We start from the raw sequence: 14,738 nt of genomic DNA, 5'->3' as shown, positions 1-14,738 counted from the left end.
ACTTTCCTTGATTTATGCAGCGGCTATTGGCAAGTGGTGTTTTGACTGAGCTGATAGTTACAATAGTTATCAAATGTACCAGGATTATAATGTATACGTCAGACGCACGTTTCGTCTAGATAAGACTTATCAGTGACGCTCAAATCAAAATAATTATAAAGCCAAACAAGTACAAAGTTGAAGAGAACTGAGGACCAAAAAATTCCGAAATATTGTGCCAAATACGGCTAAGGTAATCTATTCCTGGGATAAGAAAATCCTTAGCTTTTCCAAAAATTCAAAGTTTTGTAACAGGAAATTTATAGAAATGACCATACAATTGATATTCATGTCAACACCAAAGTGCTGACTACTGGGTTGGTGATACCCTCGCAGCTTCTGCAGCAAATAAACTGTTTCAGTTCAAAACTATGCAAATTTGATTGAATTGTGCACCAACTTCGTCAGTGCTTGCTATACTTCAATGGGATATAAGCTTTATACATTTTGTCATTAACACGATTAAGGGAAAACATCTAGTTATATGATACAAAAACCTGAATAGAGGGATGAAAGATATCAGAGGGACAGTCAAATTAACAGATCGGAAATAAACTGACAACACCTTGCATATGGCTAAAAATTCGTAAGGGTTCCACGGAACCCAGTGTCTCGCCTACTTTTGCTGTTAATCGCAGACTCAACAAAAATGAGGAAAAACATCAATAAAATTTTCCCTCTCGATACTGTCTTTTGATTGAAAGAAGCTTCCAAGTTTGGTAAAAAATCCAGGATACTTTATGAATCTAATAAATGTTTTATAAACTTTAACTGCAGACTGTATGTAATGTTAACTGGAAGAAAAACTAAGTCCATTTATAAGTAAAATACGGAATGATTTTTTTTTTTTTTACAAAATTTACTTCTGAATAATATCTTATGATCAGAAACAAGCTTTTGTCTAAGTTTGGTAGAAATCCAGGATAGTTTAAGAACATTGTAAAAGTTTTAAAAACTTAAACCACAGAGTGAATGTTTTGTTTCTGGCAAAAAAACTAAGTCCATTTATAAGTAAAATACGGAAAAAATGGAATTTTATTTTTACAAAATTTACTTCTGGATACTTTCTTATGATCATAAACAAGCTTCTGTCCAAGTTTGGTAGAAATTCAGTATAGTTTAAGAAAGTTATTAAAATTTCAAAAACTTTAACCACAGAGTGAATATTTGTGGACGCCGCCGACGACGACGGAATGTAGGATCGCTTAGTCTCGCTTTTTCGACTAAAGTCGAAGGCTCGACAAAAATGAAAAAGACAGACTAATATTATTACACAAGATACAACATAGAAAACACGCAACACAAACCCCACCAAAAATTGTAATGATTTCAGGTGATCCGGAAGGGTAAGCAGATCTTGCTCCACATGTGGCACCCGACGTGTTGTTCATTTTATTGTAAACCCGGTAAATAGTCTTTTTTGGTAGGTCACATTCGTGAAAAGTGAAGGGGATTGTTGTCACGACATAAGGAACATATCTGATATCATCTGTGAAACTGTTATTCCATTACGTTCAACCAACTCGTGGTGGCGTCCGTAAAATTTATGAAGGGAGGATTTCACTTTTACCATTTGGAACTCTTTATTTATAAGTTTTCTTGTAAGCAGCAACCCTCTATCAAGGAAATACAAGCCCGGGAATATCGTATCAATTGTTATATATATATACTAGCACTTCGTATATAGGCGCTGCTGAAATGTTGCTACACAGAAATGTAAAGTGGCACAACTTTGTAGCTAAAATCATCTCTTTTGTCGTAAAGTTTTGTTTTCAACCGCCCCTCATTGTCAAATCATAAATGTAAGTCAAGATATGAGGGGAAACTTAGCTGTATATGGTGTATCCTTTATCTCTAGTTCGATGGGATAGATGCGTTCAACATAGTCACCTGAATTATTTAGTGAGAGAACATCATTTATATTGCGGACAGTAAAAGTTAAAGGATATTGATAACTTCTTATCTTTCTTCATAAGAAAGTCATGTATGGAGTCAGCCTCATAATAATAAAGAAACAAGTCGGGAGGTAGAGGGCACAACTGGTTCCCATTGGAATGCTGATAGTCTGTTGAAAAACACGTCCACCAAAGTTAACAAATATGTTGTCAATCAAGAAATCAAGCATCTTGATAATGTCAGTTTGAAAGATTTTTTTTTGTTTGAATCAAAGTGATTTTTTACACAGTAGGATTTATCCCCAGGGCCCTTAGACAAGATACGTGTATCTATGTTTGCCATTCTTTTTTTTTTTTTATAAAACATAACAATACCGACTCTTGCAATTCGACTTCTAGTTTGGAATGGGGAATATTTGTGAAAATGTAGAAAAGTCAAATGTTTTAATACTTTTGCTAGATGAAGTCTTAGAATGTATGTTCTCTAAAGATCTTCGGAATTTTAAGCACCCACGTCTGATTCTGGCCACTTCTTTAATAGGAAGACACAGAAATGAAAGACACTTATTTAGTTTAGGTATCCAATACAGTGAAAGAAGATCCAGTTCTTCATCTTCGGTTGAAATTGCAAAGGAACATAGAACGGACCTATGATTATCAAGGATTTCCTCTTTGGTAAGTGTCGTGAGAGTATATGTTGAGTTTCCAAGTGATTTGTCAATACCTAATTCATTTATCAAGCAGTTTATGTAATGAAATATACACACAAAAACGATGTTGTCTGAGGCTTTACATGCGGGGAAAACAACATGTGATATTTGCCATGGAGGTATGACAAATGTTTTGCAATACAGATTGACGAAGCATGGGCATTGATAGACCCAATCGATTTCTTAATTCTGATTTGTATCAACGAAAAGGTGTGTGATGACATTCAAAAGTCGGGTTTGAAATCAGAGGCCAACATGTGTTGCTTGCAAGTTGAAGAAGTACTCTCTTAGTACAGTTCTTTTTAAAAGATGTGATCGTCACTGACCATTCCAAAATAAAAGCAATCAGAAACTTTGCAACACCATTACGTGTAACTGCACGAAGATCCTTCCAAGAGTTACATTAGAATGCTCAACTGTGGTCTAGTGTCTTTGCATATGAACTGGAAAAGTAAGGCTTTTGTTTGGAAGATGCACCTACAATTCAAAAGCACACATGGACTTGTGGACCTATTCTAGGACATCCGACTTTTTACATCCGTTAACTATTGATACTGATGACTATCAAAGTAAAGATGATGATGCAACGTAAAGCAAATACTAATTAATCAATCAATTAACCAGGAAACAAAGTGTCCGCACCAACTATGAAATCCGTCGACGGCTCATTCATTTCCAAAACACAGAAAGTCATTTAGCTCATCTGGCTTCAGGATATCAGTGAATGTAGAACTTGTCAATCGACACAGATGTCTCATGTTGAATAATGAGAGAATGCGCAAAAAGTTTAACACTCCTTGATTACACGCTGTTGTTTGTTGATACATTGTAGAATGTGAGTTGGTGATCAAAGGAAACGCAATAGAGCTCCCATGCAATTGGGTCAGAGTGGATATTCAACCAAAGAAATTGCTGTTGATATGGAAGAACTTCCACAAAGAAATAACAGCAACTGTTAAGTAAGATGACCCAAAGGTAAGGTCTGATGTGCCATTGCCTACTGCAGTTCCCCATTTTTTTGCAATTTTATTGTATGTCTATATGTTTTCCTCACATATTGTTGTCAATATAATGGAATTATATGGGACTGTCATACAATCGAGACTTTACGCTAGCTATAAAATCAGGTTTTATCTACTATTTTCTACATATGCAAATATATGTCTGTTCCAAATCAGGAATATAAAAGTTGTTTTCCGTTTATTTGATGTTTTTGAGCTTTTGATTTTTGTCGAGCCTGCGACAAAAGTCGCAGAAAGCTTGCTTGACATAGGGAAAGTGGTCCGGCGGCAGCGGTGGTTGCGTTAGTTAACTTCTTAAAAGCTTTATATTTTAGAAGGTGGAGGACCTGGATGGTTAATACTTTGTATATGGATGCCTCATGTTACGAAGTTTCCGTCAGTCACATGTCCAATGCCCTTGATCTCATTTTCATAGTTCAGTGACTACTTAAAAAAATAGTTAAGATTTTTTGTAATGTTAAATTCTCTCTTATAATAAGTAATAGGATAACTATATTTGGTACGTGCGTACCTTGCAAGGTCCTCATGCCTGTCAGACAGTTTTCACTTGACCTCGACCTCATTTTATGAATCAGTGAACAAGGTTAAATTTGGTGGTCAAGTACATATCTCAGATACTATAAGCAATAGGTCTAGTATATTCGGTGTATGAAAGGACTGCAAGATGTGCATGTCCAACTGGCAGGTGTCATCTGACCTTGACCTCATTTTCATGGTTCAGTGGTTATAGTTAATATTTTGTGTATTGGTCTGTTTTTCTTATACTGTATGCAATAGGTCTTTATTTGGTGTATGGAATGATTGTAAGGTGTACATGTTTAGCTGGCAGGTGTCATCTGACCTTGACCTCATTTTCATGGTTCAGTGGTTGTAGTTAAGTTTTTGTGTTTTGGTCTGTTTTTCTTATACTGTATGCAATAGGTCTTCTATATTTGGTGAATGGAATGATTGTAAGGTGTACATGTCTAGCTGGCAGGTGTCATCTGACCTTGACCTCATTTTCATGGTTCAGTGGTCAGTTAAGTTTTTGATTTTTTTTCTAATACTTAAACGATAAGCAATAGGTCAACTCTATTTGTTGTATGGAAGAATTATTAGCTGTACATGCCTGCCTGGCATGGTTCATCTGACTTTGATCTCATTTTCATGGTTCATTGGTCAATGTTTAGTTTTCTTGGTTAATCTCATAACTCTTTGTAGAATGGCTTTTGTTGTTAACTTGTGTTTTAAAAAGTTGTATATGTTATATGTAACAAGTGGTGAGACTAATAAAGTATTTGTCTTGTCTTGTTAAGTTTAAATGAAGCTTTATATTTAGGACTATCAACATAATATCAATGATAAGTAAAGAAGTGAAGATATTTCAGCGTGTGCACTCTTGTTCTATTTGGCAGAGGACTACCCGTTTTGAATTTTCTTTTGAGTTCTGATATTTTTACTATTTTTCTTTTTGACACCTTTAGAACTTACTTGGGTAAAAGGAGGTATATCTTTGTTTTTAACTTGATTTCAACCTATTGTTATACATGTATTGATTTCAATATACTGTGAAAGATTTTTATTCTTTTTTGCAACAATAATTTTCCTGTCAAAGTTAAAATTGATTGCTCCTGGTTGCAAAAATTGACATTGAAGATTACATTCCTTAAATTATCTAATTTTAGTATTTACATGCAATAAAATTCATCTAAGTTGGAACTAAAAGATCAAAACACAAGAACATGTCCCCGAGGGCATCATGCCCTGCTTGCAGTTAACCATTTCCAGGTTCAGTGAAACCATAAATTATTGATCAAATCCCAAATACAGCAATATTTTAAAAATATTAACATCCTAATGAACTCATGTACTAACTTTTTAAGTTAATATAACTACAATTTCTTGGTTAAAAGTCTTAACTCAGTACTTAACCCATACTCGACAGATTTATGGATGGACAGAAGAAAACAAAATAGCCCTCAACCAAGTGAGCCATAAAGATTAGTCACTTGTTAAAGACATTTTGATCTTGTATCCCATTGAACTTTTGTGTATTCTTGTCTTTAATTTTTGCTTATGTATTTTGTCTAATAGAAGGTCTACATGCCACTATTGTTTTTGAAACAGTTATTTGTTTTTATTCTGATCAAGATTATAACACAGTGTTGACTGCTGTACCCCAATTTTTGACATTGTTACCTATTATGTCTCACACATTGTTGTCAATATAATTGAATTATATTCAACTATCATGGAGGCGAGAGGTTTAGGTAGCTATTGGAGCAGGTTTGGTCTACTTTTTCTTGCATAAGAAAATGTCTGTATCATGTCTGGAATATGACACTTGTTTTCCATTCACTAGATGTGTTTGATCTTTTGATTTATCCATTTGATAAAGGACTTTTCGTTTCGAGTTTTCCTTTGAGTTCTTTATTTTAGTTAATTTACTTTTCAAAATAACAAACTATTAAGATTTCAATATTTATTGTTTATATATCATAACAGTCCTGGAGGTCTTCTTCAGACCTGTTCAACAGATATAGAAACCTCCATAACAATTAACAAGGCAGGAATCTTTTGCCTCCAGGAGAAATCAAGGATCTACAGCTATTTGTTGCAAATAAAACATCTATTCTCCTACAACCACCTTGATATAAAATTATGCATATGTCAGAACTCACAAGCACCAAAAACACCTTAAAATGATAAAATGGATACAAATTTGGTATGACAAATATTAATTTATTTATTTCTTATTTAGACTAGCGTAGGTAGGAGGTATAGCATGCACATTTTATTTGAACCTGCTAAAATGTTAAAGTTTAATAGGCTGTCTATTTTTTTTTAGTCCAGTGAAGTTGCACTATTCCTGATTTCATAATCTCAAATGTGTGTGAAAAAAAAAAAAATAATCCATTTAATTCAGGTATAATCTAATCCAATTTAAAAAGAACAAGTTACAGAATATCTATTGCTTTTATATATCTATCACCTACTTGGCCTTTTTGAAACAGTTATGTATATAAATAATTGAATTTCAAGTAATTACTTGTAATGTATATTAAATCTTAAATGATAATTTTTAAAGGCTTTAACAGGTTCCAAAGTAAGAAAAACACAAAATTAAAATTACCATAAATTAAAGTACAACATTTTTTCATAGTGACAATATGATACACAACATTTTCATTTTTACCAAATCTGCTTATGACTTGAAAAACTATAGAGATATATAGAAATACATTTGGATTTTCACACATTAATCCTTATTAATATTCAGATACTATAGAGTATAAATATAGTCTATCATGCAAAACACGTACAAAATATAAAAAGTTTTACAAAGCTAAGCCAGCATATGACTATCCTTTGATTTTTCTCTCTGGTCTTGTCCAAATATTAAAAAAAAAAGTATTAATGTTGCACATTTAAGTTGTGTTGATAGAACTGAATTAACATGAGCCTCTATAGAACGATTTGTTATCTTGGATGTAGAGTTTTCTGTTTTTTTTTTTCTTCTTCTAACATTGACCAAAGAAAAAATACTAATAATCAATTATCTCGTATGTTTTTGAGTGTTGTGGAAAATTGAAGTAAGTTACAGGGATGCTGCCGTTTATCTATTGCAAATGGCTATGAACCATGCCATGGTTAGTTTGAATACAAATGCTTACAACTTCATTAAATTTTACTCAATACAAATACCTCTTATACATATATGGAACCATAAAAAACTAAAGCATACATTGACATGAGTCAGATTTTGGATTCCATCTTCTACAATATATCTATATCATAAGAAACTATAACTGTTCTAGCAATAATCACATTTACAAATTTTCCCAAATAATACAGGGCATACATAATTTGATGTTATATGGCACAGTTTATACAACATCATGTCCAACTGGCATTCATCTAATTACTTTTATAAAACATAGAAGTATTTCTAAATAATTGTTTTAATCCTGAGCATAGAAGATTGTCAGCATAAAAACACAATGTCAACTAACAAACAACAAACATAAAAAAAAACACTGATGCTAAGTCATTGAACTAAGTTTATCAATGACATTTAATATGCTAGTCTTTTAAATCTTTATCCAAACTGTTTTTAATTAAAAAAACAAAACTTCTTTAATCAAATGATCAATTAAAAATAAATTGCAAACACTATAATGTCTAGAAAAACTGGTCAAGATAACAAAAACAAAATTTCAATTTACATGTAGATACTACATCATATTTTAAAGGCTGAAATCATTTAAAAGCAATCTTAATACTACAAGTCCTTGCAAATATGTGAAAGATTTACTAGTTTTTCTTGTTAGTTATGTTGATTATTTCATGAAATCAAAACAGTTCAAAGCTCCTATTTTTTCACAATTTAGAGTAATGAAATTTCCAAGTACACAAAAGTAAACCTATGGTTATCACAGAAGTTGCTATTATAATAATTATAAATCATTAATTTAGCTATCATACTTGTACAATTTTTAAATTTCTATTGATACATATTAGACAAATAAATAATATTCAAATTTCCTGTTAACAATGGAATGATGTATTTATCAATTTTGAGGTTTCTTCACAACATAATTTTTTTTCAAAGTTGCATGCACAGTATCTACAGATAAATAGTTAACATAATTTCTACATAAAATAATTATTCAATACATATATTAGAAAAACTGTAATTTAAATAATTGATACCCTCTTTTCATTTATGATTTAACTGAAAAAAAATCAGAAATTTAAATATGTTTAATTATAAATCTCTCATAATTTAAACACTTATAAAACCATATGCTGACAAAATACATATGCACAACTTACAGTTACATGGTTTGCAACAAGTGACATAACAAATAATGCTGACAAATTTTATAAGTTGTACCTAAAGTTACATGTATTAAAACAATGTATATACTTGACTGTTAGTTGGTATCAAAGCTTCCTCTGACATGGATTTCTGCTGATTTGCATGCATACTGTTTATTCACACTGGGTAAAAAAAAATAAAATAACTTAAATAAATACACAACTGCAATACACAATCTGTATATTACTGGTTAGTTTGTATGAAATAATGACAAGTTAGTTCAAAGCTTTTGTGTAGTTTTTTGTCATGCATTTTTAATACAATAGTTCCCGGATAGTGAATGTTTCAAGGTGGAAGTTGAAAAAATTATATCACATGACATTTTCTATCTGCCCAATATTTATCTCTTGTGGTTAAAATTGCATGCAGACAATTTGTTAATCCCTAATTGTCTGAAGTTCAAGTAATCATGTGTCTGCCTTTTGTAAGATGATATCAAACCCAGAGAAAAGGACTATTTTGGAACTTTGTCTTGTTTTGTAACATTGTAATTGAACTAAGAATTAAATATAATAATTTGTAAAAGCACTGCAGTGGTTGGTGACAGCAACAATAGCAGTCTTGGACTAGAAAGATTTTTTTGTAAAGTTCAGCTGAAGTTGTTGAAGTCCCATTGTAGCTCATGCAATAAACAAATCTTTAATAGCTTATCTTCGAAAGTTTTGAGCTATATATGGTATCTTCATTTAATTCAAAATAAAATATAACATGCAAATGAATAAAAAGAATGCAAAAGGTGTTTTAAGATAAGCAATATAGACATAAATGCAAACACATGTTATACCTGGTTATGACACCAAAATTATCAATATCACTCTCTTATAATGTTACACCTGTCCCAGCCATTGTTTTAACATTTTCCCCATGATTATTTTTGAAAATGATTAGTGACTGTCAAAAGCTCCAACAGATCTTTTGTAAAGAAGAGCAAAAGCATAACATGCTACGGTTAACATCTGACTAATATTTGGTGCTTTTTTCTTCCGTAATAATTCCAGCTTTACTGCAAAAAAACAGAGGATAAGCAGCTCTGTTATTATAAAGCAATATTTCCGTTCAATAATTGTCTTGTAAAAGGCTATCATTAGTCAGTTCATGAAAATAATTTTCATCACTGGTCATTTTGTTAAAATCATGATTAAAGATTAAGATCAAGACGATTAACATTGTAACTCTAAGCAGCACCACCCAATATATAAACTGCTATACACTCAGAATTTTTATAGTTGCTATTTTCCAAACTTTGCAGCAAAAGGATTAAATACTTTTTTAGTTGGAGTAGTTGATGGTTTGGCAGGTTCTTTAGAGGTAGCTCCCATTGCTGTTGATGATGTGGCTGGCCCTGTTGGTGATATTGGGGATTTTGGCTTAGCAGAAACTCTAGGACCAAATTTTGATGCACCAAGAGAACCTACTCCAGTTGGAGATGTGGGCTTAGGAAATGTTCCTGGACCTGGTTTCGGCACAACACCAACTTTGGATTCTTCATTTGCTTTGGTACCAAAACTTAACTTCGGAACTGGTTTTGAAGGAACTTTAGGGTTCTCCTTTGGTGCTGCTGTCGGTGCCACTTTTGATGGTAAACCAGAACTAGTTGGGGAAGTTGGTTTTGGAGCAGTTCCTGGACCTAATTTTTGAGCAGGTTTAGTCTCTACTTTTGGAGTAGGTTTACCAATACTCTTTGGCTCTACTTTTGGAGCAGGCTTTGGTTCTTCTTTTTGGGCTGGGATACTCTTTGGTTCTATTTTTGGTGTTGGGGTACTTTTTGGCTCTACAATTGAAGTACTTTTTGGTGCCACTGTGGGGGCTGATGCTGCTGTAGGAGAGGTAGGCTTTGGGCCAATTTTTGGTGCAGCTTTAGGTTCTATTGTAGGTGCTGCTTCTGTGGAAGTGTGTTCTGCAGTATTCACTGGAGTCGTTTCTGTTACTTTTGTGGGTATAGATTCTATGGTTGTCATTGCAAACGGGGCTTCTATGGATTCCTTTACCGGTGCAGCTTTGATTGCAAGAATTGGCTCTTTCTGAGTAACCTGATCATGTGTTATAGAATCAGGGTCTACATTAGATACAATAGTTTCAGAAGGAGAAGGCTGAGAGGCAGATGATTCAATACTACTTACAGGTTCTTTTGATTCCTTTGTAGGCTCAGCAGTCTCAGCAGTTTCCTCAGTAGGTGAACGTCTAGAAAATGGACTAGTAGCTGGTTTATGGGGTTCTGCAGGTTTACTTAGGGATTCTTCTAGTTTTTTCTGAATGTTTACAAATGAATCTTCACCTAAATAATCAATCTGACCCTTTTCCCAGTTTAACTTTCTTTCACCACTTGACAAAGCAGATGCAGAACCTTGTCCTTGGTCTCTTGAAATCTTCAACGTTGCAAGCTGTCCTATTAATCCCTCCTAGAAAATACAAAAAGAGAATTAAATACAAAATAAAAATTGTGCCAAACATATTCAATCATCAGAATAATATAATTATGTACAAATTACACAATTACAACCATAGAAATATTGTATATTCATCTTACAATGAGCTGCACACGAATATACTTTGATTCAGATATTGTTCTCTTGTCATGGTTTTTTTTTATTTGCCTATTTTTTTTTACTGAATCACCAGTCTTCAATTAATAGTGAAAATACAAATCCAAATTACAATTGATGGATAAGATTTTAAAGATACACTTTTATAAAACTACAACAATATGTTTCATCTAAAAGATATTCCATAAAAATATTTAAATTTAAGAATGGTATATTTATATTGCTGAGGAAATTGAATTGCTTAAAGTCATAAGAAACCTCAAATCAAAAAAAATAATGCATACGTTTTTTTATAACTCAATGGATAGTTTTCATTATAAAACTTATGTACATATACTTTTTTCTGAAGAAAATTCTTTAATTTATTCATATTTAGAAGAAGTTTACTTTATTTTAATTGCTTCCATCCAGGGAGCAATTCCCCCGACATATTTTTCGTATGCAAAGTGACCTCAGTGTGACCCATCTCATAAAAATCCAGTGATCACAATACGCACAGATGTCCTTAAAATAGACTATTATCTGAATTTACATGTTAAACACGTGCTCAATTTTCATGCTTTTTAGTTGATTTTTTGTCGATCGTTGACAAACAGGTGACAATCGTTAAACTTCGGCTTCAAAACACAAACTTTAATTACCTGCCATATTTTGACAACACTGACAGATTGAAAAAAAAATGACGATTATATGAAATTTACACGAAAAAAATGATAAATTTGTGCACAGAAGACTAAGTTTATGATGTTTGTATGCATTGGTTCAAGAATTGGAAGAACATTATTTTTCACCAGTAACTCGTTTCTTATGACTTTAATTATCTTAACTAGATGTAATAAATTCAACCAAAACAGTTGATTTTATATCATTCTCAGTTGATGAAATTATAAGAGATTACAATAAAATATATGTTCAATTATGTTAAAAGTTATCAACACATACTAATACATTATTTCTTGGACTTACATGAAATCAAGTATAAAAGTAATTTTTTTCCCCAACTATTCCTAGATTTGTTTTTGAAATTTCATTTGTGACAACAGACATTACTGCCATCTTGAAATAACATACAACCTTTTTGTACTTTTTGATAAATTGCAAACGAAATGTTTAGAAGATATGTAAGATAAAACCTATTACTTGGTACATATAAATATTACTTAATTTGTTCAAACGATAGAGTCAAACGTATTTTCTCCTAAAATACATGAACATTGAAGCCTACAGTAAGTCAGTAGGAAAAATCTATTACACAGTATTACTGTCGTCTGATAATCTGATAGACCCAAAGTCATATGATCATCTGGGGAAATTATTTGATATATAACCATTAAAATAATACAGCAAGATTGTTAAGTTTAAGAGACTCAGAACTATGAAGTGGCATTATCTTCTTTTAAGATTTTGTCGCCATATTGTAGTGCTTTAAAAAATCATCCCCAAGTTTGTTCAAGATATACTTATACCAAATTTTTTTATAATAAATACAGAGAATTATATTCTAAATCAAGCACAAAGTTAAAAAAAAAACCCAAATCCAACAACCAGATGCTATATAAAACTATACTTTAAATAATATCAGCTAATAAACTGATACAATATCTTTTAAATTCTCCATCAGAAATTTAGTTAGAATATGGAACTCTTCAATTAATTTTTTTACCCAATAACGTGTTTAGGTGCAAGGAGTTGATTTATGAATAATAATCAGTCTCCAATGTATTTTTGTTATGACTATTAACAAGAATTCCAATGGGAAAAGCAAGAAAAGTAGGTGTCAAAATTTTGAATGGTAGTTCATGCATCAGTAGAAATTACATGCAGAGTATTAAAAAGAAGATAACTGAACCAAAATCTGGTTTGATTTTATTTCACAAAGGTAACATATGTTTGGAAATTAGAACTAAGCCAATATTATATTTCATTGATTGCTGAAAACATTACAGAACATAGTAGTTAATGAAGTTTTAAAACGCTCGGAAACCAGGGTAAAAATAAGTTTTACAACAATTATAAAATCTTAAAAATGCCATCTTAAAGTACAAAAGTCCAAATCTTTTTACAAAACTGAAGCATATACTGCACTGAAGGAAAGCAGACATTAACAGCCCATCATCACATTCTATATATGAGGAGTTCTGAATACTGTCACTGTGTAAATGTAGACCTACAGTATAGGAAACTGCACATATACTGTTATATCTTAAGCAGAAAGGACAACAATCTATCCTATATATAATACACTCTAGAATAGCATTGTCAAATCTCTAAGGTAACAAACCCACATGTTTTTCCTTTTGACTGTGTGTGCTGGAAGCTTACCTCTAAAGTGGTTTTCTCCTCAGAGTTAATATTATTTACATTTTCTGTTGGATTCTCTCCAGAACAATTGTTCGGATTTAACTGTTCTTGAGTTGCACTATTATCAGTACTTATTTGTTCATGATTATCACTATGGTCCTTCACAAGGACAGAACAGTCTTTATGACTACTATTTGCACTTTGATTGTCAATATGTTCATTATGCTGCCCACTTTGTTGTTTGTTATTAGTCCACGTTTGCACAACCTTTGGGGCATCATATACATGAGATGAAGGGGAACTTGTGTCTAAAGTGGTCATTGGTTCCTCAGCATAGTGGCCCTCCAATGTCGTATATGACCTTGGAATGTCCATTAGAGGTGGTTTACTACCCTTTTCGGACAGTGCGCCAGTATTTTCTTGATAAAATACATTCTCCACTGTAGGAGGTATAAAAGGGAAAACTGACTGGAAATTTGGTTTGGGTTGTTGACCTTCACAATTGTAAAGCTTTTTCTGCTGCTGCAAGCAAAATATAATGCTAGGTTTGTCTTTGAGAACTCAAGCTTGAAAACTAACAATCCTAGTTCTCAGACTTCTGCAGCTCATATGCCAAAACAACAAAATATATTTTTGAAACATCAAGATCTGTTACATGCAAATAAGCAATATATGTGCAGTTCACACAGCTACAAGAAAGCAGATTCCAATCTCTTTTCTACTCTGCCTGACAAGTAATGCTATGACAGTACATTTTATACCTTAAAATTCATATTCAAACAGTAACAAATTCAAGCATTGTTTTATGCTAATATTTTTAAGCTGCAAGCCAACATAAATGCCAGTAGTGTTCTGCAAATTGTCAATTTATCATTCATAAAAAATAATTCATTTCTAAATAAACTGAAATTTCTCTTTCTTGGATGCATGACATGCTAAAGATGGGTTACTACAGCACAATGACACCATTCATTATATTAGTAACTTTAGCCCAATGTTTCATTTACAAAATCACTATGACAATCTGATTAAATATATACTAGCTCTTTTTACCAACAAAGAGAAAATGACGAGAATTTCCATTCAAGATATAATGCCTTTGTAAAGTTTATGTTTTAATGATTCATTAACAGAAGTTAAATGAAATCTACAAAATGCGAAGAACTTGATATTTATGACCACTTGAATAGAATTCATTTCACTGAAATAACAATTCTAAGTTGCAATCTTGGTTAAAATAAAAAAGGCTAGACCTGTTGCTATCTATTTATTAGAATAGAAGGGGCATTTTGATACTTGGTTTCATTTACCTTAAATTCCTTTTCAGCACTCTCGGTTATTGTGACCTAGTAAAATGTCTATTGACA

General features: G+C 32.2%; 1 protein-coding gene across 7 annotated transcripts in view; it reads right to left on the bottom strand.

The window, feature by feature from the left end:
- Window positions 1-6,112: 6,112 nt before the first annotated feature.
- The window catches only part of LOC143067367 (glycogenin-1-like), a 28,371-nt gene continuing 19,745 nt past the window's right edge, over window positions 6,113-14,738 (bottom strand). For 3 of the 7 annotated variants that reach the window (XM_076240574.1, XM_076240575.1, XM_076240577.1), the window contains 2 exons: window positions 10,648-10,926; window positions 6,113-8,649 (listed from right to left, as the gene is read on the bottom strand). In XM_076240574.1, the coding sequence (XP_076096689.1) occupies window positions 8,641-8,649; window positions 10,648-10,926 (288 nt within the window). In that variant the 3' untranslated portion in view covers window positions 6,113-8,640. Of the gene's footprint in view, window positions 8,650-10,647; window positions 10,927-13,392; window positions 13,894-14,738 lie in introns of all 7 variants that reach the window. The other 4 variants (XM_076240570.1, XM_076240572.1, XM_076240571.1 and 1 more) reach the window with 2 other exon arrangements.

Source organism: Mytilus galloprovincialis, chromosome 3 (assembly GCF_965363235.1).
Source record: "Mytilus galloprovincialis chromosome 3, xbMytGall1.hap1.1, whole genome shotgun sequence".
Lineage (NCBI taxonomy): Eukaryota > Metazoa > Mollusca > Bivalvia > Mytilida > Mytilidae > Mytilus > Mytilus galloprovincialis.
The sequence above is the reverse complement of the archived record's forward strand: the minus strand, read 5'-3'. Positions and strand labels throughout refer to the sequence as shown.